At 41.6% G+C, this 27,776-nt stretch overlaps 1 protein-coding gene across 1 annotated transcript in view; it reads left to right on the forward strand.

Moving 5' to 3' along the window:
- The window catches only part of LOC139156012 (dynein axonemal assembly factor 9-like), a 44,986-nt gene extending 17,654 nt beyond the window's left edge, over window positions 1-27,332 (forward strand). The window contains exons 3-14 of the mRNA XM_070731377.1: window positions 1,225-1,344; window positions 1,458-1,582; window positions 5,427-5,523; window positions 9,174-9,280; window positions 12,262-12,339; window positions 16,448-16,546; window positions 18,345-18,400; window positions 20,773-20,908; window positions 22,160-22,241; window positions 24,491-24,527; window positions 25,786-25,873; window positions 26,945-27,332. Of these exons, the coding sequence (XP_070587478.1) occupies window positions 1,225-1,344; window positions 1,458-1,582; window positions 5,427-5,523; window positions 9,174-9,280; window positions 12,262-12,339; window positions 16,448-16,546; window positions 18,345-18,400; window positions 20,773-20,908; window positions 22,160-22,241; window positions 24,491-24,527; window positions 25,786-25,873; window positions 26,945-27,058 (1,139 nt within the window). The 3' untranslated portion in view covers window positions 27,059-27,332. The remainder of the gene's footprint in view (window positions 1-1,224; window positions 1,345-1,457; window positions 1,583-5,426; window positions 5,524-9,173; window positions 9,281-12,261; window positions 12,340-16,447; window positions 16,547-18,344; window positions 18,401-20,772; window positions 20,909-22,159; window positions 22,242-24,490; window positions 24,528-25,785; window positions 25,874-26,944) is intronic.
- Window positions 27,333-27,776: the final 444 nt, after the last annotated feature.

Consider the following 27,776-nt stretch of genomic DNA (forward strand, 5'->3'; position numbering starts at 1 on the left):
ATTGGACAAAATAAATAAATAAATAAATATTTGAAATTGCTAAGTTGCATTGGACCAGATATTAACTGGAACAAATGATAAACTGATAAATTATGTTGTTACCTATTAAGTATTAAAACTTGAAAGTGAGCAGATAAAGGAGACAATGATTGCCTGGTTTAAAAACTTTGGATATGCAATTGAATTTGATAAATGGCAGAAACTATGGGATAGGAATTTTAAGTAGACTATGTCTGTATAAAATCTGTATAAAATGCTTTATAGCTGGCATTTTGGCAAGACATACAAAAATGTATAAAGATAGATCTACTAAATGTTGGAATCATCGGGTTCATGCTACCATATTTAATTTAATTTAATAATGTAGTGGACATGCCCAAAAGCTATGAAATACTGTTGGAAAATGCATACTTGGCTGGAAAAAATGACAAAGCAACATATAGATTAGAAACTAGAGATATTTTTGTTGTGCATTCTACTGGAAAAAATATGATAAAAAGATTAGATATTTGGTGTGGCATATATTAACCGCAACTGGAGTTGTATTTGCCCAGGAATGGAAAAATGATGAGATTCCATCTGAAGGGAATGTAATTAATAAAATATCAGAATGCATAGAAATTGATAGATTTAATGCTGGGTGGGTGGGCAGGCGGGCGGGCGGCGGGGCGGGCAGACGGACAGACAGACAGACAGACAGACAGACAGACAGACAGACAGACAGACAGACAGACAGATAGATAGATAGATGCTAGGTCTTAAGCATAAAACCTATCAGGAAAGACTTCATGAACTCCATCTGTATAGTCTGGAGGACAGAAAGAAAAGGGGGGACATGATCGAAACATTTAAATATGTTAAAGGGTTAAATAAGGTCCAGGAGGGAAGTGTTTTTAACAGGAAAGTGAACACAAGAACAAGGGGACACAATCTGAGGTTAGTTGGGGGAAAGATCAGAAGCAACATGAGAAAATATTATTTGACTGAAAGAGTAGTAGATCCTTGGAACAAACTTCCAGCAGACGTGGTTGGTAAATCCACAGTAACTGAATGTAAACATGCCTGGGATAAACATATATCCATTGTAAGATAAAATACAGGAAATAGTATAAGGGCAGACTAGATGGACCAGGAGGTCTTTTTCTGCCGTCAATCTTCCATGTTTCTATGGTGCTCTAAATATTCTAAGTAGTTGTGTTCTTTTGTTTTGTTTTTTCTTTGCAGGAATTGACAGTCGGTACAATGAAGGATGCCAGGAACTTGCCAACTATCTGCTCTTCGGCTTGTACAGCCAGAACAACAACGAGTTTGAACGATCGGGATTTCCGGAAGAAATCCTCGACGGTAAGAGAGAGTTGCTCCCCCCTCCCCGACCCCCTCGGATGGGACGAACCTCCGTTCCTCGCGCTTCCCCCGCTTCTAACAGGTCCTCTTCTTGCGCCCGCTTGTTTTTGCAGATGTGATCCTGCTGGTTAAGCCGGACAGCGTCCATCTGTACTGCAACCCTGTCAACTACAATTACCTTCTGCCTTACGTGGCCTTTTGGAGAAACCTGCACATCCACTGCTTGACCGAAACGGAGGTGAGCTAAGTGAGCCACGAACCAAGGAAGAATTGGGGTGGGCGAATGGGGTGCAGGGTGTGAAACCTTGGACTTCCTGCGCAGCTGTCCGGCGGGGGAATCCTGGGAGTTGAAGGCCACACATCTCAACATCACATAAGAACCTAAGAGGAGCCATGCTGAATCGGGCCAAAGCCCATCGAGTCCGGCATTCTGTGTCCCACAGTGGGCCACCAATTGTCCATGGGGATCTTTCTTTCTTTCTTTCTTTCTTTCTTTCTTTCTTCTTCTTTCTTTCTTTCTTTCTTTCTTTCTTTCTTTCTTCCTTCCTTCCTTTCCTTCCTTCCTTCCTTCCTTCCTTCTTTACTTACTTACTTACTTACTTACTTATTTACTTATTTACTTATTAGATTTGTATGCCGCCCCTCTCCGTAGACGCGGGGCGGCTCACAACACAATAAAACAGTTCATGACAAATGTAATAATTTACAATTTAAAGTATTTTTTAAAAAACCCATTATTAAGCAAACATACCTACAAACATACCATACATAAATTGTACAGGCCCGGGAGAGATATCTCAGTTCCCCCCATGCCTGATGACAAAGGTGGGTTTTAAGGAGTTTACGAAAGGCAAGGAGGGTAGGGGCAGTTCTAATCTCTGGGGGGAGGTGGTTCCAGAGAGTCGGGTCCGCCACAGAGAAGGCTCTTCCCCTGGGGCCCGCCAACCGACATTGTTTAGTTGACAGGACCCGGAGAAGGCCCACTCTGTGGGACCTAACCGGTCGCTGGGATTCATGCGGCAGAAAGAGAAAGCAAGACCCTCCCTTTCACTTGACCCCCCTACAAATGGTACTCAAGGGAACCCTGCCTGCCTCAACCAACATAGAGGCGGCACATGGACATCCCTTTCAATAACCACCTATGATACACTTGGCATCCATGAATCTGTCCAATCCTGCCTTGAAGCTATCCAGGGTGACAGCTGTCACGGCTTCTTCTGGAAGGGAATTCCATAAACCAAGGACCCTCTGGGTGAAGAAACATTTCCCTTTATTTGTCCTCACTTTCTTAACATAGAAACATAGAAGATTGACGGCAGAAAAAGACCTCAAGGTCCATGTAGTCTGCCCTTATACTATTTCCTGTATTTTATCTTAGGATGGATCTATGTTTATCCCAGGCATGTTTAAATTCAGTTACTCTGGATTTACCAACCAGGTCTGCTGGAAGTTTGTTCCAAGCATCTACTACCCTTTCAGTAAAATAATATTTTCTCAAGTTGCTTCTAATCTTTCCCCCAACTAACCTCCGATTGTTCCCCCTTGTTCTTGCATTCACTTTCCTATTAAAAACACTTCCTTCCTGAACTTTACCTATGAGCTTTAGGGAGGACCACCTTGTCCTAGTATTGTGTGATAGAGAAAAGGATTTTTCTCTATCCACCTTTTCTATCCTATGTGTGATTTTATACACTTCGATCAAGTCACCTCTTAAACGTCGTCTTTCCTTCCTGGGTGGGTAGGCAGAGCGTCCCAGACAGGTGGGAGGAGCCTCCTGCCGCCACTACGGGTTCGCCAAACTGGGCCGAACTGGGAGCGATCCACTGCTGATCCAGCTTCATCTCTTGGGGAGTTGAATTTACAAATTCTTTCCAGATGGCTCTCTTCTCTGTCATTTGAGTCTTTCATTTCTAAGACGTATTTATTTATTTATTTATTCATTCATTCATTCATTCATTCATTTATTTTTTTATAAATACACAATGAGGGTTTTAGTGGGTATATACACATAGTAAAATACATGATGAAGGTTATAGAGGAGATACTCATAGTAAAATATATCTAAGAAAGAATAGAAAAGAAGGTATAGTAATAGAACATATCAATGAAAGAGTAGAAGAAGAGATAGAGGAATAGAAGAAAGGTATAGGAGATATAGGAGAGCAATAGGACAGGGGACGGAAGGCACTCTAGTGCACTTGTACTCGCCCCTTACTGACCTCTTAGGAATCTGGATAGGTCAACCATGGATAATCTAAGGGTAAAGTGTTGGGGGTTTGGGGATGACACTATGGAGTCCGGTAATGAGTTCTACGCTTCGACAACTCGGTGACTGAAGTCATATTTTTTACAGTCAAGTTTGGAGCGGTTAATATTAAGTTTAAATCTGTTGTGTGCTCTTGTGTTGTTGTGGTTGAAGCTGAAGTAGTCGCCGACAGGCAGGACGTTGCAGCATATGATCTTGTGGGCAATACTTAGATCTTGTTTAAGCCGACTTAGTTCTAAGCTTTCTAGGCCCAGGATTGTAAGTCTAGTCTCATAGGTTGTTCTGTTTCGAGTGGAGGACTGAAGGGCTCTTCTGGTGAAGTATCTCTGGACATTTTCAAGGGTGCTAATGCCTGAGATGCGATATGGGTTCCAAACAGATGAGCTGTATTCGAGGATGGGGAAGTTGGCATCTCCGGCCGGGCTTTTAAAAACGTCGGATTTCGGTCCAAAGCTTGTTTCCGCCGTTCTTTTTGTTTTTCCTTCTTTTACCCGAACCTCGTGCCGCCAGCCCAACGTGGGAGCCGCCGTGGATAACGAAACAGAAAGAACGCCATAAAATGAATTTGCCAATGGGGTCTTTGGCATCCGTGAAATAGAGCACGACGGGCACGGATTTAAAAATTGGAGAGGGCGTATGAAAAACCCTCCAACGGGGCTTTGAAAATCACAAACAGCCTCTTTGGCAGAGACTCTGTTCAAGAGTCCTGTTCAATTGTCCCCATCCTTTCAACACATTCTGTAATATCATGGGGGTTTTTTTTTTAATCAAACTTGGCAGGGTTCACCGTCCAGCGTTTGGGCTTTGGGACATACAGAGAAGCTGGGTTTTGGGTACATTTCTTTTGTCGCTTGGTTTCCTTTTGAAAAGGGAAGGCTCGGGTTGAGCTTCGCCCTGAATGTGAGAACTGGAGAATTCTGTCTCTCTGGCGGAAATTTGCTGGTTTGAAAACAGGGAGATGGCGCAGTCGTAATTCAACAGGGGCCAGCTTTCGAGTGCTTGCAAAACTATTGGTTTTTTTTACTTCATGCCAGAAGATGTCTTGCTTGCCATATGCGTATACCAAGTAGAAAGAGAGAGAGAGAGACAGTTTGGTATACTAGTTTAGGTGTTTGCCTAGAAACCAGGAGGCATTGAATTCTAGTTCTGCCAAAGGTATGAAAGCCAGAAAATATGATTTGATTGGTCATTTGTACCTGGACTGTCATTAAGTGTTGTAAATTATGAATCTTGACAAACGTATCTTTTCTTTTATGTACACTAAGAGCATTTGCAACAAAGACAAATTCCTTGTGTGCGCAATCACACTTGGCCAATAAAGAATTCTATTCTATTCTATTCTATTCTATTATTTTCTATTCTATTCTATTCTACTCTCTGTTCTCTATTCACTTCTATCTTCTCTACTCTCTTCTCCTATTGTCTTCTCTTCTTTATTCTCTATTCCTCTTCTCTTCTCTCTTCTATTCTCTATTCTCTATTCTTTTCTATCTTCTATCTTTTCCTATTCTCTTATCTTCTATATTCTCTATTCATCTTCTCTTCTCTCTTATTCTATTCTATTCTATTCTCTATTCTTTTCTATTTCTCTTCTCTCTTATTCTGTTTTATCCTATCCTATTATTTATTCTATTCTATTCTATTCTGCTTCACAGGAACTGACAATCTCAAACTGCAGCCTCTTTAGATCCACTGGAGCTTAAATGGACCTTGGTTTTGAAGGTGTTAAAAACCACTGTAACCATTCGTTTTGGGGAAGTACCTCTACTATGTTCTTTATTTTGAAAAGATTCTCCCCTTCTCGTCGTTTTACTAGTACGAAGATGAAGAGTCGGCCGAAGAATTTAAAATTTCCAGCTTTGTGGATATGGTTCGGGATTGCAGCCGGATCGGTATTCCTTTCAGCTCCCAAGGTAAGTTAGGGAAAACCCCAAATTCTTTGAAATCAGACCCTTCAGGCGGTACACAAAGTCCTCGACTTACAATGGTTTGTTTAGTGAACGTTCAGAATGACAACAGCATTGAAAAAAGCGGCTTACAACTATTTCTCGCATCCCTGTGGTCACGTGATCTCAATTCAAAGGCTTGGCAACTGGCCTGTACTTGTGACTGTTGCAGCAACCCTGGGGTCCACCTGATCACCGTAGATATTACCTTCCCTGCCAAATCCCAACAACGAGGGAAGCCAGATTTACAACCCAACAATTCACTTAACGTTGGTGACCAAAAAAAGGATGTAAAATGGGGCAAAGAACCGGGTTTTTTTTTTTAAAAAATCTTTATTATTTTTTTAAACTAATCTTTATTGAGTTTCTACATATAAAAAACAATCTAAACAAGCAAAACATACAAAGAAAAAGAAAGAAAAATGAAAGGAAGACAGATAAATTAGCTTATAAACTTATAGAACATATAAAACGTTCAGTTTCAGTGGTGTTTGAGTTTTGTGCCTTTTCTTATGAACTTTTTTCACCTTACGAACCCACTGCCGCGAACGCCGAACCCGGAAATTCAGCAAAAGTTTGGGTTCGGCATTCGGGGAAGGAATATCTCAACTCCCCCATGCCTGGCAGTATAAATGAGTCTTGAGTAGTTTATGAAAGACAGGGAGGGTGGGGGCAGTTCTAATCTCCGGGGGGAGTTGGTTCCAGAGGGCCGGGGCTGCCACAGAGAAGGCTCTTCCCCTGGGGCCTGCCAAACGACATTGTTTAGTCGACGGGACCCGGAGAAGGCCAACTCTGCGGGGCCTTATCGGTCGCTGGGATTCATGCGGTAGCAGGCGGTTCCAGAGGTAATTCCATGGGCGGAGCTTTGACTTCACGGAGACGTCCTTCCTGGCCGGCTGAAACGTGGACTCCAGGAAGGACGTCTCACCAGCACTCTATACAGCAGGATCACAATCTCCCTCTTATAATCTGGGCTGATGCCATGCGGGGCTTTATAGGTCATTACCAACACTTTGAATTGCGTCTGGAAACCAATCTATGGTTTATGATTGATTGTGTGCTTGTTTTTTATATATATTGGGGTTGCTTTTATGGACTTTTTAACTTAAAACTGTAAATTAGATGGCTAAATATTAGATTTGTTACTATGTACTGTTTTTGCCATTATTGTGAGCCGCCCAGGGTCTGTGGAGAGGGGCGACATATAAATCCAATAAATCTAATCTAATCTAATCAATCGGCAGCCAATGCAGTCCACGAAGTGCTGGAGAGACTTGGGCATACCTGGGAAGGCCCATGACCCCTTGTGTGGCTGCATTCTGCATAGGGGGTCATGGGCCATGTAGAGAGCATTGCAGTAGTCAACTTCCGAGGTGATAAGAAACGTTGGGCCTCTACCTGCAATTGTAATTCAAGGACTAACCTGGATTTTGGTGCTCGTTTTTAGTGGTCCTTGAAGGAAAATCACACACACCGCCGTTGTCTTCTCCAAAGGGAGCAATTTGAGCTCCTGCCTAATTTGTCTTAATCACACCCTGTAAAATTGAAACACACACACAATAGATCCCTTTTGTGCTCTAGACTAAGTCCTTCTTTTATGGGAGGAAATAACAGATTCTTTTATGGTGATGATTATGATAATGTGGCTTTCCTTTTTTTAAGAAGGGAAAAAAGACTCTTTGATTTCCTGTTAATGACGGGATGCCAGGATCTTAAGCAGGGGTTGGGAAGGGGGGGGTGTTGGGGGGAAACGGGTAACTGAGAATAGCGAAGGCTTTGTGCAAGGAACTTGTAAGACTCTGCGTTGTCATTTATTGTCAGGATAATGATGATTTCATAGCTGATCAGCTGCTGTAATACTGCAGTATTATTATCAGATATTTCCTGTTACGCGCCACCCTGGGAAGAAATAAACAACTCTCCAATCTGGGCCCCAATGGAATTTTAGTGTTCATATTTATTATTTATTACCCCCAATTTCACGTGCTGTGGTGCACATTCAACTTTTTACAGAACAAAGTATTTAATGAGAATATTTCATTCATTCAGATCTAGGATGTGTTATTTGAGTGTTCCCTTTATTTTTTTGAGCAGTATATATGTGTCCTTTGGGTTTTTCTTGCATATTGTTAAGACTTTACTTTTCTCTACATTGAATTTCATTTTGTTAGAAGGCCCTATCTGGATTGGGACTCACTGCTCACAGTCACTCATGCCCTCATCACCTAGAGGCTCGACTGTTGTAATGCTCTCTACATGGGGCTACCTTTGAAAAGTGTTCGGAAACTTCAGATCGTGCAGAATGCAGCTGCGAGAGCAATCATGGGCTTCCCTAAATATGCCCATGTCACACCAACACTCCGCAGTCTGCATTGGCTGCCGATCAATTTCCGGTCACAATTCAAAGTGTTGGTTATGACCTATAAAGCCCTTCATGGCACCGGACCAGATTATCTCCGAGACCGCCTTCCGCCGCAGGAATCCCAGCGACCGATTAGGTCCCACAGAGTTGGCCTTCTCCGGGTCCCGTCGACTAAACAATGTCGTCTGGCGGGTCCCAGGGGAGGAGCCTTCTCTGTGGCGGCCCCGACTCTCTGGAACCAGCTCCCCCCGGAGATTAGAACTACCCCCATCCTCCTTGCCTTCCGTAAACTCCTTAAAACTCACCTCTGCCGTCAGGCATGGGGGAATTGAGGCATTCCCCCCCATTCCCCCAGGCCTATGCAATTTATGTATGGTATGTCTGTGTGTATGTCTGGTTTAATAAAGGTTTTTTTAAATTTTTTAAATTTATTAGATTTGTTGTGAATTGTTTTATTATATGTTGTGATCCGCCCCAAGTCTACGGAGAGAGGCGGCATACAAATCTAATAAATAAATAAACAAACAAACAAACAAACAAATAAATAAATAAATAAATAAATAAGGGTGGCACAACTTTGGAAACAGGATGGGGTACCAAATGATAAATTTATTATTAGAAAAATATTAGAGTGTGCAAAATTAGATAAACTTTTTACATGAACAAAATGACAAAGAAGATTCACAATTTCATGAGGTTTGGAACATGTTTTACCAGTGGATAGAGAAAAAGAAATCAGAGGGAGTGAAGGTACATATATAGTTACAGGTATAAAAATGAGGAAAAACAAATGTTATAAAATGGAAAATGAATACTGTATACTGTATAAGTAAAGATATGTAAAGAATATAAATTATATATACGATAAGTGATATTAATAGTTAAACATATTGGAAATTGAAAACTATAGAAAGAATACAGTTTAACTTATATGTACTTATATGGAAATACAACATCAATGCAATTTACCGAAAAAGGACTAAAAAGATTCGATGTATTTTTGTTGTTTTGTTTTTGTTTGTACATTTTGATGTGTTGTCTGTCTTTTTAGTGTCTTTTCTTGATGTTTATATTCAATAAACATTATTTTTTTGAAAAAGAATTCCATTTTGTTAGATAGGACCCAATTGTCCAGTCTGTCAGTATCCATCTGATCCTTCAATCTATTCCTAAACGAATGGCTGTTAGGTGGAGGAAACAGTTGCAAAAATGCCACACATATACACCCACAAAAATTGTGTTTGGTGTCTTGCAGGCCACCTGCAGATCTTCGACATGTTTGTGGTTGAAAAATGGCCCATCGTGCAAGCTTTTGCCCTGGAAGGCATCGGCGGGGATGGCTTTTTCACCATGAAATACGAGGTAAGAGCGGATGGACTGGACGGGTTATGATGACCACCCTTTCCCATCCAGGGGGCTTCCGGTCAGATGGATGGGGTGAGAAGCGCCCGGCTGTTTCAGGAGGTTACAGCTGGGCAGCGCCGCCCAGCAGAGCGCCGTTTTTGCAATCGGCGGCGGGTCCGTAAGGCGAAAAAAGTTCGTAATAAGAGGCAAAAAATTTCCGAACCCTGGGTTCGTATCTCGAAAAGTTCATATCACAAGGGGTTCGTATCACAAGGTACTACTGTATTGGATTTGTTATATTGTTTATCACTGTTGTGAGCTGCTCCGAGTCTCTGGAGAGCGGCAGCATAGAAATCTAATAAATTATTATTATTACAGTGTTCCCTCGATTTTCGCGGGTTCGAACTTCGCGAATAGCCTACACCACGGTTTTTCAAAAAATATTAATAAAAAATCCTTCGTGGATTTTTTTCCTATACCACGGTTCTTCCCACCCGATGATGTCATATGTCATCGCCAAACTAATAATTTTTGCAAATAAATAGCAAAAAAAATATATTGTTAATAAATAATTATGTTTATAAATATCAGGATCACTAAGTATCTTATTCAATGGTGAGTACCAGTAATAATGGTGAGTAAATGGTTGTTAAGGGAGTGGGAAATGGTAATTTAGGGGTTTAAAGTGTTAAGGGAAGGCTTGGGATACTGTCCATAGCCAAAAATGGTGTATTTACTTCCGCATCACTACTTTGCGGAAATTTGACTTTCGCGGGCGGTCTCGGAACGCATCCCCCACGAAAATCGAGGGAACACTGTATTATTATTATTATTATTATTATTATTATTATTATTATTATTATTATTATTATTATATTATTATTATATTATTATTATTATTATTATTATTATTATTATTATTATTATTATTTCCTGGATAATAAACCCAACCAGAAAACAAGCCATGATTTTTTCAGGATGGTTGTAATGAAAGCTCTGCCAACCAAATAACCCCCAGTTAAGATCCTCAGCCAGACGGATTCGGTACCATATTTCCCTGAAAATAAGCCTAATGCATCTTTTGGACAAAAAAATAATATAAGAGCCGGTCTTACTTTCAGGAAAACACGGTTTTCCGCTCAAACATTAGTGGTATTAGGGTGGAAGGACAGCAATAAATGGGCAATCCAGAATTGGTACTGGTACATGGTGGACCACATCCACTTTGAAATTATGGAAATAAGATTAAATAACTTCGATGAAAATAAATTGGAGAAGCTGATGGCACGATGGAATAAGGTGAAAAATTATATCTTAAGTAGAATTTACGACGACAAGGTGAAAAATAAATTCCAATCACTTTTTGTACGTAAAGAAATGTAAACCGGAGCTAAGGAAGAAATTGAAACTTATTGCAAATAATTTAATAAAATAATGTCGTTTGGCGGGACCCAGGGGAAGAGCCTTCTCTGTGCCGGCCCCGACCCTTTGGAACCAACTCCCCCCCAGATATCAGAGTTGCCCCCACCCTCCTAGCCTTTCGCAAGCTCCTTAAAACCCACCTCTGTCGTCAGGCATGGGGGAATTGATACTTTCCCTCCCCCTAGGCTTATAAAATTTATGCATTGTATGCTAGTATGTATGATTGGTTTCTAAATTGGGGTTTTAAATTAACTTAAACTTAAATATTAGATTTGTTTACATTGTACTATTATTGCTGTGAGCCGCCCCGAGTCTGCGGAGAGGGGCGGCATACAAATCTGATTAATAAATAAATCAAATAAATAAATTTAACCCCCTAAATGGTGGTGGGTTTTTAATTGGTGTTGGGCACATTTTCTTTTAAGTATTATTTTGTTTGTTGTTAATTTAGTAAATAAACCATTTTTATTTTTTTTTTAAAAGGAAAACATGGTATATAGGATCATTTCAGTCCGGAAGAGCCGTGGGGTGGGCCTGCCCAGTTGGGGGTGGGGGTGGAGGAATGCCTACTTTTGGCAGAACAATGGTGCCCTCTGGCCATGGTACCGTTCTCTAGTGATAATAGCGTGCTTGTTAGTAGCTGTAGCTTAAATGCGTTGGGGTGGAGGGCATTAAAGCTAGGCAGAGCCCCCTCGCTCAGCCCATCTCAGCTGCAAACGGTTCTTAAGTCTCCTGGTTGTGTCCAGTTGTGACATGGAGAACAATTAATCCATGGAATGGCTTGCCTCCAGAAGAACTTCTGAGTGCTCCAACACTAGAGATTTTGAAAAGGAGACTGGACAGACATTTGTCTACAATAGCAATAGCCCTTAGACTTACACAGGTAGTTTTCAACCACAATTGAGGCTTATTTCGACCCCAGCACCCCCACTTTTACAAACAGTGGGGAAATTAACACACACCCCAATTGTCAAGGTTGGTGTATGGTTAGATTGGATTGTGTGGATTATTTTATTATAAGGGTTTTAAATTGTATTTTTTTAAAATAATAATAATAATAATAATAATAATAATAATAATAATAATAATAATTTATTGGATTTCTATGCCGACCCTCTCCGTAGACTCGGGGCGGCTAACAACAATAATAAACACAACATGTACAATCCAATAATAAAACAACTAAAAACCCTTATTATAGAACCAAACATACACACAAGCACACCATGCATAGCTTGTAATGGCCTAGGGGGAAGAGCTATCTCAACTCCCCCATGCCTGGTGGTATAAATGAGTCTTGAGTAGTTTACGAAAGACGGGGAGGGTGGGGCAGTTCTAATCTTCGGGGGGAGTTGGTTCCAGAGGGCCGGGGCCACCACAGAGAAGACTCTTCCCCTGGGGCCCGCCAAATGACATTGTTTTGTCGACGGGACCCGGAGAAGGCCAACAAAATTGGATTTGTACACTGTTTATGTTGTTGTGAGCCGCCCCGCATCTTCGGAGAGGGGTGGCATACAAATCTAATAAATTATCATCAGCCCTGCCTAGACTTCCCGATTCGATTTTTCTCTTGGCAGTTGATGGATGTCAGTCTGGATCTCTGGAAAGCCTACAGTAAAGTGGATCCCATTTCTTTGGAGAGCTTACTTGATGAGGTAAGATTTGCAGAAAGGAAGCATGCTATAACCCACCAATTATGCACCTGGTTTGCCAACCATATAACTCACCATTCTGCCCTTAGTTTGTGTTCTGTCGGGCTCTCTGGTAGACTCCTCCCAAAAATTCAAAGGTACAAATTTCAGACACACACACGTTTGAAAATTCAAAACAATGTTCTTTATAATGAAAATTCACTTAAACTAAGCCCTCTTTTGGTATAGCAAAGAGCACTGGTCTCCAAACAAACTGGGCATTTGTACAAGTCCCTTATCAGTTCTGTGATACTTAGCTTGCAGCTGTGAGGCAATTCACAGTCCTTCTACTTTCACAAAGTGAAACACACTTTGCTCTGGTTTAGTTTCAAAGCGGGGGGAAATCAGCACACAAAAGGTCAAAGTCAGTAAAGCAGTCATGAAACACAAGGATCAGATAATCCTCCACAATGGCCAAACCCACAGGCTGCTCTTTATAGCAGCCTCACTAATGACCACAGCCCCACCCAACCACAGGTGGCCTCATTTTCTTTGATAATAATCTCTCAGTTGTTGCTGCCTATGCATCGCTCTCCGCATGCGTGGCTGTATCATTAACTCTTGTTCTGAATCCAAGGAGGAGCTAGAGAATTGATCTCCTTCTGAGCTGTCTGCCCCACTCTCCTCCTCCCTGTCACTCATGTCTTCTTGGTCAGAGGAGCCTTCATCAGCAGATTCCACCGGAGGCAAAACAATCCTGCAGCATGTGGATGTCTCCCCCACATCCACAGTCCTTGGGGCAGGAGCTGGGCCCGAGCGAACCACAACACTTAGTCTGTTCAGCTTCCGCACCTTATTTTATCCCCTGGTTAAAGGCTTAAAAAATAATCTTCGGAGGGAGTAGCAATGAAAACAAACCTGCAAAGACCCAGGGCTGGAAAAAAACGTCTTCAGAGTAGGAATGAAAAAATCTTGCAAGCCGGGAAGATTGTTAGCGCCTCGTTGGAGCTGAAAAAACCCTCTTTTTCAAGTGGACCGTGCTCAGATCTCCATTACATGCTGTGTTGTGGCTTCTTTCATTTTTGGTTTTGGGTTTGCTATATGGGATTACTTGGGCTTTTATTTGGATTCCAAAAGACGCTTAAGTTTTTCGTTCTAGCTTTTAATACTGGGTTTTCTTCGAGAACATAGGAAGAGTTGAAAAGCGGGCCTCTGCTGACATCTAGTGGTCGTTGCGTGAATTCTTCAGACAGCTGTTTTCTTTCAGTTGGCAATTTTAAAAATAGATATATCTGCTCTGAAGCATCCTTCAGTGCACCCGGGCCTGTTAGCAGAACCTTTCCAAAAAGAGGGAGGGCAAGTGGCGTATGAAGTGACCGATTGTGCAGACAAGAATGGGGACGTGTCTTACGGGCATGTGTCTTTTTCTCAAACCGAGACAAACCAGTTGTTTCTCAACTGAAATCAAATCTAGAGGGATCCAGAGGGATTGTTTTCAGTTGGGATGGGCAACCGCAGTTTGATCCTCTAGTGGTTAAGTGATCTTCTAGTGGTTAAGAGTTAAGTGATCTTCTAGTGGTTAAGTGGTTAATTGAACGGGTCCAAAGACGGGCTACAAGAATGGTGGAAGGTCTTAAGCATAAAACGTATCAGGAAAGACTTAATGAACTCAGTCTGTATAGTCTGGAGGACAGAAGGAAAAGGGGGGACATGATCGAAACATTTAAATATGTTAAAGGGTTCAATAAGGTCCAGGAGGGAAGTGTTTTTAATAGGAAAGTGAACACAAGAACAAGGGGACACAATCTGAGGTTAGTTGGGGGAAAGATCAACAGCAACGTGAGAAAATATTATTTGACTGAAAGAGTAGTAGATCCTTGGAACAAACTTCCAGCAAACGTGGTAGATAAATCCACAGTAACTGAATTTAAACATGCCTGGGATAAACATATATCCATTGTAAGATAAAATATAGGAAATAGTATAAGGGCAGACTAGATGGACCATGAGGTCTTTTTCTGCCGTCAGACTTCTATGTTTCTATGTTTCTAAGTGATATTCTAGTGGTTAAGAGTTAAGTGATCTTCTAATGGTTAAGTGATCTTCTAGTAGTTAAGTGATCAGGTTAGAAACTAGGAGACAGTGAGTTCTAATGTGCTTTAGATATGAAAGCTGAATGGGTGACTTTGGGCCAATGGCCAGGACGCTCTGAGTTCTAGTCCCACCTCAGGTAAGAAAGCTGGATGGGTGACTTTGGGCCAATGGCCATGAGATGGTGAGTTCTAATCCCACCTTTGTCATGAGTGACTTTGAGCTGGTCAAGGGAAAGGGAGGGTCTTGCCTTCTCTTTCTGCTCAAGATCCCCAGGGACAATTGGTGGGCCACTCTGTGACACAGAATGCTGGACTCGATGGGCTTTGGCCCGATTCAGCAGGGCTCTTCTTAGGTTCTTATGTTCTTAAGCTGACCAGACTAAGGATGCTAGCCAGATAAATATCTGGTAAGCAGATTCTTTTCCCCAAAAACTAAGGTGCGTCTTATACTCCAAACAATACGGTACACTCAGTCTGTTAAATATGAGATGAAATAGGATATGAAGCACTTAGGGAAAGGCAAAGAGAAAGTAGAAAGGTGAAGGGAGAGGAGAAGGAGCGAGTGAAGTAGAAGGGGGAGCGAAGGAGCAAAGAAGGAAGAGATGGAGATAGAGGAAGAAGAGTGTAACGGAAAGAAGAAAAACAGATTGAGGAAGAGGAGTTGAAAATATTTAGCATTTAGAATTTAGACTTATATACTGCTTCATAGTGCTTTTATAGCCCTCTCTAGAATAGAGAATTTTTTTTTAATTCCAAAAACCTCTTAAAATATCTTTAGGAATGTTATCTTAATCTTAAAACCTGTTATCTTAATCTTCATTACAATATCATTATAATTTTCTTAATAATTGGGATTTCATATATTCTTTCAAAACAATTGCTTAAATCAAACTTCCGTATGATAAATATTCAGATTTTCCATTTAAAACATATTTCATAAGTTAAAATCATTATTACTATCTCAATAGATCAGTAAATAACAATTGAGAGTTACATCCTTCCGAGGTGGGTCAAATGAGGACCCAGATTGTGGGGGCAATAGGTTGGCTCTGTTAAAAAGTGCTATTGCTAACATGTTATAAGCCGCCCTGAGTCTAAAAAGAAGGGCGGCATAAAAATCAAATAAATAAATAAATAAAATAAATACAGTCGAGTAGAATAGAATAGAATTCTTTATTGGCCAAGTGTGATTGGACACACAAGGAATTTGTCTAAACGGTTTCCAGAGTCAGCTTCTTACCCCCAACAATCTGGGTCCTCATTTTAATCATCTCGGAAGGACGGAAGGTTAAGTCAACCTTGAACCTATTGAGATTCGATCTGCCAAACTGCTGGCAGCCGGTGATCAACAGAAGTAGCTTGCAGTACTTTTGACTGATTGATTGATTGAATTAAAATGTATAAGTACGTACGTTATTGATATATCTTAAGGCAGTGTTTTTCAACCAGTGTGCCGTGGCACACAAGTGTGCCGCGAGACATGGTCAGGTGTGCCGCGAAGCTCAGAGAGAAAGAAAGCAAGAGAGAGAGAAAGCAAGAGAGAAAAAAAGCAAGAGAGAGAGAAAGCAAGAGAGAGCAAGAGAACGAAAGAAAGAGAGAGAGAAAGAAAGGGAGGGAAGGAGAGAGAGAGAAAGACATAGAGGGAAGTAGGGAGGCAGAGAGAAAGAGAGCAAAAAAGAGAGGAAGGAAAGAAGAGAAAGAAAGAGGGATGGAGAGAAAGAGGAAGGGAGAGAAAGAGGGAGGGAGAAAGAAATAGAGTGAAGGGGAGGAAGAGAGAGAGAGAGAATTTTTTTGCCCAAACTTTTTTTTGCTGCCCCCCACCCCCGCTCAATGTGCCCCAGGGTTTTGTAAATGTAAAAAATGTGCCGCGGCTCAAAAAAGGTTGAAAATCCCTGTCTTAAGGTATGTGTGTATTGATATGCAAATGGAATTGTGGAGAATTTTTTTTTAAAAATGCCCCAAAAAATTTAAATCTTTTGAGGCAGCCGGTGTGGGCTTTAATAGTGTTGAGTTAAAGCCATTTTTTCTGTCTCTTCCAGGATTTGATGACTTTCGAACACCAATGGACCAACCTCTTTGCCAATTTTGACACGGAGATTCCTTTCATGCTGGAACTCTCAGAATCTCAGACGGGAGAGGTACGGATCGGATTTCAGAAGGATAGGAAAACTTAAATTTTACGTATCTGATTGCGGGCAGTCCTTGACCTACGAGCCATTCATTTAGTGACCGTTTCAAACTTACAGCAGTATTTTTTTAAAAAGTGTTTTCTGCACTTACAAAAGCATCCACATGTTCACGTGATCAGATGGCAGCTGACTCGTCTTTATGACGCTCGCCATATTCCGGGATCATATGATCCTTTTATTTTGCAATCCCTGAAGAGCAAAGTTTATAAGGAAGTCAGATTCGCTTAGCAATCCCATTAACTAACGTAAGAACCTAAGAAGAGCCCTGCGGAAACAGGCCAAAGCCCATCGAGTCCAGCATTCTGTGTCACCCAGTGTCCCACCAATTGTCCATGAGGATCTTGAGCAGGAAGAGAAGGCAAGACCTTTCCTTTTCCTTGACCCAAAACAAATGGTACTCAAGGGAAACGTGCTTGCCTCAACCAAAATAGAGCCGATATTTGGACATCCGTTTCAATAACCACCGATATACTTGGCATCAATGTATCTGTCTAATCGTGCCTTGAAGCTATCAAGGCTGACAGCTGTCACAACCTCTTCTGGAAGGGAATTCCATAATCCAACAACCCTCTGGGTGAAGAAATATTTCCCTTGATTTGTCCTCGCTTTCTGACCTGTGAGCTTTAGGGAGGGCCCTCTCGTTCTAGTATTGTGTGATAGAGAAAAGGGTTTTTCTCCATCCACCTTTTCTATGCCCTGCATGATTTTATACACTTCGACCAAGTCACCTCTTAAATGCCGTCTTTCAAGGCTGAAGAGACCAAAGCTCCAAAGATGGGCTACAAAAATGGTGGAAGGTCTTAAAACATATCAGGAAAGACTTCATGAACTCAATCTGTATAGTCTGGAGGACAGAAGGGAAAGGAGGGACGTGATCGAAACATTTAAATATGTTAAAGGGTTAAATAAGGTTCAGGAGGGAAGTGTTTTCAATAGGAAAGAACAAGGGGGCACAATCTGAGGTTAGTTGGGGGAAAGATCAGAAGCAACATGAGAAAATATTATTTTACTGAAAGAGTCATAGGTACTTGGAACAAACTTCCAGCAGACGTGGCTGGTAAATCCACCATAACTGAATTTAAACATAAACATATATCCATCCTAAGATAAAATATAGGAAATAGTATAAGGGTCGACTAGATGGACCATGAGGTCTTTTGCTGCCTTCAAACTTCTATGCTTCTATGTTTCTAAGGCGTTGCAACCTGGTTTCCTAAGGGAGGGGCTCCATTTCCTTGATCATTCTTGTTGCCCTTTTTTGCACCTTTTCCAGTTCCATTCTATCCTCCTTGAGGTGCGGTGACCAGAACTGTACACAGGACTCCAAGTGTGGTCTCACCATTGATTTGTACAGAGGCAATACGACACTTGCTGACCTTAATAATAATAATAATAATAATAATAATAATAATAATAATAATAATAATAATTTATTGTCATAGGGATCAAATAAGCAATCAGGAAACAATCAATACTAACACAGATTGTAAGGATACAAGCAATAAATTACTGTCATTCAGTCAATAAGTGGGAGGAGATGGGTCACTATTTAAAGTGATGTAACTCCAAACGGTCACTAAATGAACTGTCGTAACTTGAGTACTACCTGTATATCCGTAATCCGTAACAGTTTATAGAGCCGCACTGTATTCTATCCATCTTTGGCAAGATGTTTTTAATAGCAGCACAGAGATTGTTTCATCTCCCTGTTTATTTTATTGATAATGTTTTTTTTCTCTCTCTGTAGCCATTCCGAAGTTACTTCAGCCACGGGTTGATTTCAAGCCATATAACAGACAACAGGTATTGCTTCTTTCCATAGCCTCCTTGCTGTGCAGGGGTCATATCAACACCCAAATGTAGTCTTTAGTTTTGTATAATAATAACAACAATAACATTAACAAAATAATAACAACAACAACAACAGCTATAAATTCCCGGGATTTGTTTGCACCTTGAGCCTTCGAAAATCTCCTCCTCCTTCTTCCTCCATCAAATAGCCAAAGGAAAAATACTTCTAAAATGTAAGATTTATGGTGACCCTTCCAAACTCGCATCGTGCCTCCTCAAGGGTAACTTCGGCCTTCCTACCCGGCAACGTTTCAGAATTGCAACCTTGGAAATTGATGTGTAGCAGGATGGGAGATTGCTTGCTATTTTGTCTTGTTGCAGCTTTTTAGGGGGCCGCTAACACAAAAGGGTATTTGTTTCGCTTATTAGCCAATCCTTTTAAATGGGGAGACTTGGGGTAATTAAACCTGGGGTGAGTTTTTCTGTGCTTAAATCAGAATTTCTGTTCCCTCAGAAAAACCTCTGGATATTGTTTAAAATGTTTGTGTTTGTTTCCTGCTGCTCCAAATAATACGGGTAGTCCTCCACTTACAACGATTTGTTTAGTGACTGGTCATAGTTACGACAGGACCGGGGGGGGGGGAACCCTTAGGACTGTTTTTCACACGGCTGTTGCCGTATCCCTATGGTCACATGATCAAAATTCAGATGCTGGGCCACTGGTTCATGTTTAAGACCATTGCTGTGTCCTGAGGTCATGTGATCCCTTTTCGTGACCTTTTGTGGTTGTAAGATGAGGACTACCTGAATTGCAGCCAGCAAAGTTTGGTTTGGCTGATTATTAAAGCAGCCACATCTTTTAAGATCATTAAAGTCGCTGTATCTTTTTCCAAAGCTGATCATTAAAGAAGCCAAGTCTTTTAAGCTCATTAAAGCCGCTGCATCTTGTTCAAGACTGGTCATTAAAACAGACATGTCTTTTAAGATTATTAAAGATGCTGCATCTTTTCCTAAGGCTGATCATTAAAGCAGCCACGTCTTTTGAGATCACTAAAGACACTGCATCTTTTCCCAAGGCTGATCATTAAAGCAGACACATCTTTTGAGATCATTAAAGCTGCTGCATCTTTTTCCAAGGCTGATCATTAAAGCAGACAGGTCTTTTAAGATCATTAAAGCAGACATGTCTTTTAAGATCATTAAAGCCACTACATCTTTTTCCAAGGCTGATCATTAAAGCAGACAGGTCTTTTAAGATCATTAAAGCCACTACATCTTTTTCCAAGGCTGATCATTAAAGCAAACAGGTCTTTTAAGATCATTAAAGCCACTACATCTTTTTCCAAGGCTGATCATTAAAGCAGACAGGTCTTTTAAGATCATTAAAGCAGACAGGTCTTTTAAGATCATTAAAGCAGACATGTCTTTTAAGACCATTAAAGCCACTACATCTTTTTCCAAGGCTTGCAGATGCTGTTCATGGATGTATAGACCATATTTCCCCCCCCCTGATCAGCAGACAAGCAGTTCAATTTTCTATCGATCCACCCCCTCTGTGCTCCTGTTGAAATAAGCAGCAGCCGAACAAAATTTGGGACTTTGAATAATAAGAATTGCCATTAGGAAAAGGGGGTCATCCAATTCCTCCCAATTTCCTCCTGCTGTTTGTACGGCTCTTTTAAATCTCTTTTTCTTTGCCCGTTTTGAAACGTGAAACTGTTTCTTAGTACAGTGATACCTTGTCTTACAAACTTAATTGGTTCCGGGACGAGGTTCTTAAGGTGAAAAGTTCGTAAGACGAAACAATGTTTCCCATAGGAATCAATGGAAAAGCAATTAATGCGCGGAAGCCCAAAATTCACCCCTTTTGCCAGCCGAAGCGCCCGTTTTTGCACTGCCGGGATTCCCCCGAGGCTCCCCTCCATGGGAAACCCCACCTCAGGACTTCTGTGTTTTTGCGATGCTGCGATTTCACTGAGGCTCCCCTCGCTTGGAAACCCCACCTCCAGACTTCCGTTGCCAGCGAAGCGCCTGTAGTTGCGCTGCTGGGATTCCACTGCAGCATCACAAAAACACGGAAGTCCGGAGGTGGGGTTTCCCATGGAGGGGAGCCTCTGGGGAATCCCAGCAGTGCAATAATGGGTGCTTCGCTAACAATGGAAGTCTGGAGGCGGGGCATCCCAGCAGCGGCGGTGGGTTTGTAAGGTGAAAATAGTTTGTAAGAAGAGGCAAAAAAATCTTAAACCCCGGGTTTGTATCTCGAAAAGTTTGTATGACGAGGCGTTTGTAGGACAAGGTATCACTGTACTTTGGAAGCAGCGACCACAACCAAACTTCCAACGGAAGGGAAGTGTGTCATTTGCTCTTTGTGTATGTGTGCTCAGCCCCAGCAGGCAGCCATTTGCGCTCTTTGGAACCCACTCGTCCAGGGAAAACCTGAATTCGGGCAATTTCAGCTTCCCCTCGGAAGGGCACCTGCTTCGCAACACAGGCCTGGCTGGCAGCGTCGCCAAACACATGGTAAGTCCCCCCCCCCCCCGGCGTGAAATTTTCGGAAGCAGCTGGTGGAAGCCGCTGTAGTCAAGGCATTGCGCCTGGCTGCCTGGGGGATTCTGGGAGTTAAAGTTCAGTCATCTTCAAGCTGCCAAGCTTTGGAAACACAGGAACTGGAGTCATTCTGGGGTGGTTGGGAAAGTAGGAGCAGGAAGATTTTTCCATCTTGTGTTCTTTGTAAAAATAATGCATGTGGAAAATAGATAGGTGGGTGGGTGGATGGGTAGATGGGTGGTTGGGTAGGTGGGTAGGTAGGTAGGTAGATGTTGTGGTTGGCTCTGGCCCAGCTCCTGCCCCAGGGAATGTGGAGGTGGATGCAGGGGAAATGTCAACATATCCTAGGCCTGTTTTGTTGCCGGCAGAGTCAGGGAGTGCAGTTTCCTCAGACAAAGAAGAAGGTGGAGGTGACTTGGAAGAGTTGGGCTTGGCACACAGCCCAGGAAGCCAATCTCCATTATCTTCGGTCAATTCGGATGACAAAGTGTTAGACCCACGCAGGCACAGATTTATGCATCGAGGAGACCAATTGAGGACATATTACAGGAGATAAGAGAGGCCACTTGTGTTTGGGTGGGGCTCCAGCAATTAGAGCTGCTGCTATAAATAGCAGCGTGCTAGTTTGACCGTTGTGGAAGATTATCTGATCACAGTTCTTCAGGATCGTGCCTCGCTGTGTCTGAACTTTGTTTGTGGATTTTTCACGCCTTTGACACCAAAGCAGAATAAAGTGTGTGTGTGTTTCACTTTGTGGGAAGAAGCTGGGCTGTGACATTTCTTCACAGCTACTAGCTAAGTACTTAAGGACTGATTAAGGGACTTGTACAGCCTACAAGGTTGTTTTGGGGAAGAGTGCTCTTTGCAATAGAAAAAGGGTGCTTGGTTTCTTTTGAATTTTGTGATAAAGGACATTGTTTTGAATTTTCAAACGTGTGTGTGTCTGAAATTTGTACCTGTTAATTTTTGGGAGGCTTCTACCAGAGAGCCCGGCAGAACAGATGGATGGATAGATAGATAGATAGATAGACAGACAGACAGACAGACAGACAGACAGACAGACAGACAGACAGACAGATGACAAGGCAAGACATTAGACAGGATGATAGATGGGTAATAGATTAGATGGATGATAGATAAATGGATGGATAGATTAGCGAGATGATGGATGGATGGATGTGGAGGCCCTAACTGACCAGCCCATTTTGTGTTTACCAACCACAGGTGGTCCAATGTGTTTCTCCCAAGGGACCCCTGGCTTGTTCCAGGACCTATTTCTTCGGTACCACACACGTTCCTTACCTCGGTAAGTCCAGCCACCGATCCAGGATTTCTCCCCTGCCCTGGTTTCAGAGGATCGCCGTACTAGGCAGTCCTTAAAAAATGCCCACCCTGTCACGGCCCTTATCAGACAAAATGCAAACCAGGAGAAATGACAGCAAATCCCTCTTGACTTTTTTGAAAGCCCCCCCCTTCCTTTTGGAAAGCTCTAGAAGCAGCTAATAGAGCTGTTCCTGAAGCTCAGTGCAATATATCCTTTTTTTTTAAAAATATTATTAAATTTTTATCACAACAAACAAACAAAAAAATCTTGAAGGAAAAGTGCCCAACACCAATAACCCCTCCACCATTTAGGGGGTTAAATTATTTACAGTAAATTTCAATATGTATCCTGAATTCAAAATGCTGAAAGGTAGTCCTTGACTTAAAACCTCAATTGAGCCCAACATTGATGTTTATTTATTAATTAATTAATTTAGAATAGAATAGAATAGAATTTTTTATTGGCCAAGTGTGATTGGACACAAGGAATTTCTCTTGGTGCATATGCTCTCAACGTACATAAAATAAAATAAAATATACATTTGGTATACATGTGGTACAACACTTAATGATTGTCATAGGGGTCAAATAAGCAATGAAGAAGCAATATTAATAAAAATCTTAGGATATACGCAACAAGTTACAGTCATACAGTCAACATGGGAGGAAATGGGTGATAGGAATGATGAGAAAAACTAGTAGAATAGAAGTGCAGATTTAGTAAAAAGTCTGAGGGAATTATTTGTTTAGTAGAGTGATGGCGTTCGGGGGAAAAAAATTATTTATTAAATTTGTATGCCGCCCCTCTCCGCAGACTCGGGGCGGCTCACAATAGCAACAGAAAACAATATATAATACAAATTCAATAATTAGAAAGCTAAAAACCCATTATGTAAAAAAAAACATGCACACAACATACCATACATAAACAATATAGGCCTGGGGAAGATATTTCAGTTCCCCCATGCCTGACGGCAGAGGCGGGTTTTAAGGAGTTTGCGGAAGGCAAGGAGGGTGGGGGCAGTTCTAATCTCAGGGGTGAACTGGTTCCAGAGGGTCGGGGCCGCCACAGAGAAGGCTCTTCCCCTGGGACCCGCCAAACGACATTGTTTAGTCGACGGGTTGCTAAGTGAGCTGTTGTTTCGGTAGTAAGACAGTCGTTAAGGGAATCTGGTGTTTCCCATTAATTCGGAAGGTCAGAAAAGAAGATCACATGACCATAGGATGCCGCGAGCATCATAAATATGTGTCAGTTCTTAAGCGTCGAAATATATATCACATGACCCTGTGATGCTGCTGTAGTCATAAGTGTCACTATTCCCAGTGCTGCTGTGATTTTGAACGGTCACTAAACGAAGTAAGTAGAAGACTACAATCCCAGATTCGAAATGCTAAAAAGCGCATCGGAAAAATTTCAGTGGTATTTCGAGGATGCTCAAAAAAATAAAGGGAGCACTTAAACAACACAATATAACTCCAAGTAAATCAAACTTCTGTGAAATCAAACTGTCCACTTAGGAAGCGACACTGATTGACAATCAATTTCACATGGTGTTGTGCACGTTCAACTTTGTACAGAACAAAGGATTCAATGAGAATATTTCATTCATTCAGATCTAGGATGGGTTCTTTGAGGGTTCCCTTTATTTTTTTGAGCAGTATATAGAAACATAGAAACATAGAAGTCATGGTCCATCTAGTCTGCCCTTATACTATTTCCTGTATTTTATCTTAGGATGGATCTATGTTTATCCCATGCATGTTTAAATTCAGTTACTGTGGATTTATAAACCACGTCTTCTGGAAGTTTGTTCCAAGGATCTACTACTCTTTCAGTCAAATAATATTTCCTCACGTTGCTTTTGATCTTTCCCCCAACTAACTTCAGATTGTGTCCCCTGGTTCTTGTGTTCACTATCCTATTAAAAACACTTCCCTCCTGGACCTTATTTAACTCTTTAATATATTTAAATGTTTCGATCATGTCCCCCCTTTTCCTTCTGTCCTCCAGACTATACAGATTGAGTTCATGAAGTCTTTCCTGATACGTTTTATGCTTAAGACCTTCCACCATTCTTGTAGCCCGTCTTTGGACCCGTTCAATTTTGTCAATATCTTTGTCAATATAAAATAATGCAAAATAACAATGGAAGGGTGGAGGGTGTATCTTTGCCACATTAGAGAGAGAGTGAGAAATAAATAGTTTCTCTGTTTGTGTATTTGTGTAAAAAGGTAATGGCGCTGGCTCGGAAAAGAAAACAGAAGATGTGTAAGTTTTTCAATTATGATTCCATGGTCATTTTCTAAGCTGAGCAGAACAAATCACCATGCATGTCAGCTGTGGTTGTACACTCTACACAATTGCAGCTTTTTTTAATTTCCCACTTTAGGCTGCGACTTACAGCTAAAATCAGGGTTCTACTTTATAGCTTGTTGACTTCTGTCAGCTTCTTGGCTTTCTTTCTTTTTTTAACTTAATTGCACCTAGTTACCAAGATTTTACCTTGTGTTCAGGGTCTTTTTTTAAATATAGTTTTGACTGAAGAATTTTTAACACTATCAAAGAATGACAAATGTTAGAAAATAAATGAAGAAGATAAAGAATAGTGAGTAAGAAAGAAGATAGAAATAGGGGGAAGGGATGGGATAGGAAGGGAAAGGAAAGGGAAGGAAAAGAAAAGGAAAGAAAGGAAAGGAGGAGAAGGAAGGAAAAGAAAGGGAAAGGAAGGAAAAAGGAAAGGAATGGAAAAGAAAGGAAAGGAGGAGAAGGAAGGAAAAGGAAGGAAAAAGGAAAGGAATGGAAAAGAAAGGAAAGGAGGAGAAGGAAGGAAAAGAAAGGAAAAAGGAAAGGAATGGAAAAGAAAGGAAAGGAGGAGAAGGAAGGAAAAGAAAGGAAAAAGGAAAGGAATGGAAAAGAAAGGAAAGGAGGAGAAGGAAGGAAAAGGAAGGAAAAAGGAAAGGAATGGAAAAGAAAGGAAAGGAGGAGAAGGAAGGAAAAGAAAGGAAAAAGGAAAGGAATGGAAAAGAAAGGAAAGGAGAAGAGGGAAGGAAAAGGAAGGAAAAAGGAAAGGAATGGAAAAGAAAGGAAAGGAGGAGAAGGAAGGAAAGGAAAGGAAAAAGGAAAGGAATGGAAAAGAAAGGAAAGGAGGAGAAGGAAGGAAAAGAAAGGAGAAAGGAAATTAATGGGGAAGAAAAGGAAGGAAAGAAAAAGAAAGGGAAGGGAAAGGGGGAAAGGAAAAGAATGGAAAACCAAAAGGAAAGGAGAAGAAAGGAAATGGGAAGAGAAAGGCTTCCAGCCTTTTTCATGGCAGTTGTATTTATATTTCATCTTTATTTTATCCCTCTTCCCCTTCTAGTCTTGAAAACCATAAATGACAGCCCTTATTTGTTCTTTCTTCAGGGACTTTTCTTTAAAAAAACAACACTTATCATTGTGTGACTCTGTTCTGTCAAGGGATTTTGGACTGTGTGAGTTTAAAAATGTCGATCTTCATAATTCACATCGTTTTTCTTTTTGTCTTTTTAAGCAAACTCTTATCTCAGATCTATTTCGCTGTGGTGGAGGCTGTGCTGGCTGGTATAGACACCTTCTCGAAAACATCGCACGTTACAAAGGTACTTCCCTCCTCGACCTAACAACCGTTCACTTAGCGACAGGCTGAAGCTACGACAGCCCTGGAAAAGGTGACTGCGATGATCGGTTTTCACGCTTACGACCATTTCAGCGTTTCCGTGTTCCTGGGATTTCAAAAGTCACATGCTGGGCAATTGGCTCGTATTTATGACCGTCGCAGTGTCCAGGGTCCCTTCTGGCAAGCATCGATTCACATAACAGCTGCACGATTCACCGAATGACAGCCAAAAAAAGATGGTAAAATCAGACCCCGATTCGCTTCCATGTGGTCGTATGTCAAGGACTACCTGAATTATACAACCTTTTATTTATTTATTTTTTTAATTTTTATTTATTTATTTATTTTGTCCAGTACAAAATGAATACATGTATTATTGCCATAACCTTTGCCATTCAAAAAAAGAAAATCTTTAGCCGGCCTCGCACTTCCGTCGCTCCCCAACTCCAACGCCCGGCTCCATGTAAAATCTCGTGTGCTGCCGCGGGCTGGATAAATTGCCTCAGCGGGCCGCATCCGGCCCCCGGGCCGTAGTTTGGGAACCGCTGCTTTGGTGTGTACTGTTAGTGTGTACTGTTAGTCCCCGACGTACGACCACAACCGAGCCCCAAATTTCCATCGCTAAGCCAAGGCAGTCACCCAGTGAGTTTTGCACCCGTTTCGCAATCTTTCCCGCCACAGTGGTTAAGTGAACCCCCGCAGTTCTCAAGTCAGCCGCGCGGTCATTAAGCGAATCAGGCTTCCCCACTGACTTTGCTTATCAGAAGGTCACCGGGGCGGGGGGGGAATCCCACAATCCCAAGCGACAGTGCGACTGTGGGTCAGCCGCCAACGGTCCGACTTTAGAACACACGATGCTGCGACGGTTTTGTGAGTGTGGAAAAAGCGTCAGACGAACCTCCCTTTTGTCAGCCATGCGGTAACTTTGAACGGTCGCTAAATGAACGGTGGTAAGTCAAGGATGACCCGTATTTATTCTTTAAGGATTTTTATTTTTTTTTAGAATAGCGTTGATCGGATTTGACTTTCTCTCCTCCATCTTTTCTCTCGACAGGCGAAAGAAGTGGCGGAAAAAGTGTTTTTCAATACGCTTGAGGCCTCTCAACTGTCGTGCTTTAAAACTCCACTACGGTATGTCTCTGTCGCTCTCTCTCCTTCGTTGTTCTAAGCCAGAGGTATCAAACTCCATTTCTTTTCTTGTTTTTAATATTTATTTATTTATTTTATTTATTTATTAGATTTGTATGGCGCCCCTCTCCATAGACTCGGGGCGGCTCACAACACAATAAAACAGTTCATGACAAATCTAATAATTTACAATTTAAAATAGTTAAAAAACCCCATTATTAAGCAGACATACATACAAACATAACATACATAAATTATATAGGCCCCGGGGGAAATAACTCAGTTCCCCCATGCCTGACGACAAAGGTGGGTTTTGAGGAGTTTATGAAAGGCAAGGAGGGTGGGGGTAGTTCTAATCTCTGGGGGGAGCTGGTTCCAGAGAGTCGGGGCCACCACAGAGAAGGCTCTTCCCCAGGGGACCGACAACCGACATTGTTTAGTTGACGGGACCCGGAGAAGGCCCACTCTGTGGGACCTAATCGGTCGCTGGGATTCGTGCGGCAGAAGGCGGTCCCGGAGATAATCTGGTCCAGTGCCATGAACGGCTTTATAGGTCATAACTAACACTTTGAATTGTGACCGGAAATTGATTGGCAACCAGTGCAGACTGCGAAGTGTTGTAGTAACATGGGCATATACGGAGAGGGGCGGCATACAAATTTAATAAATAAATAAACAAACAAATAAATAGATAAACAAACAAACAAATAAATTTATTTATTAAATTTATACATTAAAAGGACAGGAAAAAACCCACA

This window comes from Erythrolamprus reginae, unplaced genomic scaffold, assembly GCF_031021105.1.
Source record: "Erythrolamprus reginae isolate rEryReg1 unplaced genomic scaffold, rEryReg1.hap1 scaffold_214, whole genome shotgun sequence".
In the NCBI taxonomy this organism is placed as follows: domain Eukaryota; kingdom Metazoa; phylum Chordata; class Lepidosauria; order Squamata; family Dipsadidae; genus Erythrolamprus; species Erythrolamprus reginae.